This window comes from Hyposmocoma kahamanoa, unplaced genomic scaffold (genome assembly GCF_003589595.1).
Source record: "Hyposmocoma kahamanoa isolate Upper Pololo Valley unplaced genomic scaffold, ASM358959v1 88, whole genome shotgun sequence".
In the NCBI taxonomy this organism is placed as follows: Eukaryota; Metazoa; Arthropoda; class Insecta; order Lepidoptera; family Cosmopterigidae; genus Hyposmocoma; species Hyposmocoma kahamanoa.
In genome coordinates, this window is record NW_020654466.1 from 10,790,247 (window position 1) to 10,792,689 (window position 2,443).

The following is a 2,443-nucleotide window of genomic DNA, read 5'->3' on the forward strand; positions in this document are numbered from 1 at the left end:
TTTTATATGCCCGTAAAAATATACATAATTTCAATAAGAAAAAAGATATCCGTAATATTAACCTTAGAGCTAAATCCAAACTCATGGTACCACGATTTCGTTTAACTAAGTAAATAATTATTTTATGGGGAACTCTATACATTTTTACAATAAGATTTCGGAGCATATATTAAGGTTATCATTTAGTTAAAACTTACATTAAAAGTATTTCATTGTAAAGTCATATTACAAAATTGAAGACTATGTGTTAGGTAAAGATGTATGGAAAGACAACTTGAGTCTAGATTCCACACAAATATGATTCAGTGTTATTCCATAGCATTTAAGTTTATTTGAGAAGAGCAATCCCTAGAATTTCTTGCTCGTTCTTCCCAGAGAGGTCAGCGTAGAGAACGAGCAGTAGCTTAAATGTGACGTTTTCAAGTGTAAATTTATTTTACCTATGGAATAAATAATCTTTGACTTTGACTTTGAAAAACATCTAACCATTGCATCTAACTTATTGTCTTTCTTCAAATATTCTAGACGTTGTATTTTACAAAGAAAAGTTTATGTAGGATATAAGTTTTTAGATATTTTTACATATTTAACTGGATATAAACTATGGCACCTTGGAATGTGGCAATACAACTAATAGCATATATTTCTAGATTCCTAATTTTTTTTTTAAAACTTCATGTATTTGTAACACGATTTTGGTTTCCGCGTTTTTATTTTGTAATTGATTATAACATAAAACAGCTAAAAATTTACTACCTACCTACTAAGAAGGTTCAATTTTTATATATTTTTAGGTAGAAATGTGTAGATTTGCGAGATTATGTAAATGTATGTAAATCGGCAGTTAGGTGAATACCACAAAAGCAAAGTTTCAAGGGTATAGATATTCTTTTACATAATTACTGCTCAATTAAACATAAACCAATATTGCAAACCAGAAAAAGAAGCATTTTGAAAATTTGTGACTTATTGAAATTAATTAAATTAAAATTTGTGGCTGATCGAAAGCTACAAAAACTCGGCGGCTAGAATCGCTTATGTCGGCCGATAAAGATGTTGGTATTGTACTCGATAAATGATACTCCAAAATCGTCTTTGGTGACACCTGCAAGACATAAGACATTTTATTAGATAGGTATTATTATTTAGTCAAGTTAGGTAGTTACCTACTGCCTTAGGCAGAAAAGTAGATAACAGTAATAATTGACCATAGAAAATAATGAATCTTATTTTGATTAATCCATTTCTTAGTTATACAACATAAAAAATGAATAGGTTTCGTATGTTACCTTCATATTTTTCACATGTTCGAAGTTGTACCCCATATAGAAAGCTGATTGCTGCAATTGCCTTAAATTTCTCATACGAACACGGGGATCGCGCTCCAGAAGACGCACAAGAAAACTGCGTGCTGCGTTGGACAAGGTGGATGCGCTGAGTGGGAGGCTACCAACTGCCGAGCGGTTGCTGTACGTGACAAAGTTGTTATGATTTTTACGACTTTATGCAGACACAAACCGTTAAAAACGTCTATTTGAAATCTTTTTTGACATTTATGTTACGAATATTATTTCAGCTATAAAATCTCTGAAGCTGCTGTAAATTTCCATCTCACGGCGCGGCGGACTGGTCTCGGTGTGATCTTGGATAAAACCAAAGTCATAATCAATAGGCATTATTGATCCGGGACCCATCGTAGTAATTGGCTACCTTATTTAAATAGTTACCTAATACTCTTAGCTCGGCAAATTTTTTTAGTTAGTAGCCATAGAAATAATCTAGATATTTCTGTGTTAGTAGCTGAAGAGCTCTTCGTGAAAAATTTGTCCAGTATAGTACTGCCACCTTACTTATTTCTGCTGCAGTTAGCAGTAAAGTGACCATTATTGCGTTGTGGTTTTGAACGGTAAGGGTGCTGGTCAAATTACAGTCACAGGGACACAGGGACAGGTTGTCAACTTATGTCTCAGGGTAGCGAACGCAGTGGCAGTGCCCCACAAATCTTTGTAATTTAAAGCTCTGAGTGGTTTTTTTATATATAAAATAAGTGTGGTCAAATACCTCCATCTCATCTGATGGAAAGTGATGATGAGGTCGACGATGTAGCATGCACACCTAAATAATGCCTCTATTCACTCACGCCTTGAAAAGGTCCAAGTCATAGCGTTCGGGGAACAAGTCCGCAGGTAGGGAATTCCACTCTCTAGCCGCTCGCCATATAAATATGAAGACGAAACGCTTCGTACACCATAGGGGTGCAATTTCATACATTCCAGCCCACGTGTGTGCGCGCGCGTGTGTGTGTGTGTGTCTGTGTGTGTGTGTGTGTGTGTGTGTGTGTGTGTCTGTGTGTGTGTGTGTGTGTGTGTGTGTGTGTGTGTGTGTGTGTGTATCTCTGTGTGTGTGTGTGTGTGTGTGTGTGTGTGTGTGTGTGTGTGTGTGT

The 2,443-nt window shown here is 35.8% G+C and overlaps 1 protein-coding gene across 1 annotated transcript in view; it reads right to left on the bottom strand.

The window, feature by feature from the left end:
* Positions 1-733: 733 nt before the first annotated feature.
* LOC113235997 (serine/threonine-protein kinase S6KL) overlaps positions 734-2,443 on the bottom strand; it is a 95,262-nt gene continuing 93,552 nt past the window's right edge. Inside the window, exons 9-10 of the mRNA XM_026471921.1 lie at positions 1,290-1,467; positions 734-1,105 (exon numbers count right to left, since the gene is read on the bottom strand). Coding sequence (XP_026327706.1) covers positions 980-1,105; positions 1,290-1,467 — 304 coding nt within the window. The 3' untranslated portion in view covers positions 734-979. The remainder of the gene's footprint in view (positions 1,106-1,289; positions 1,468-2,443) is intronic.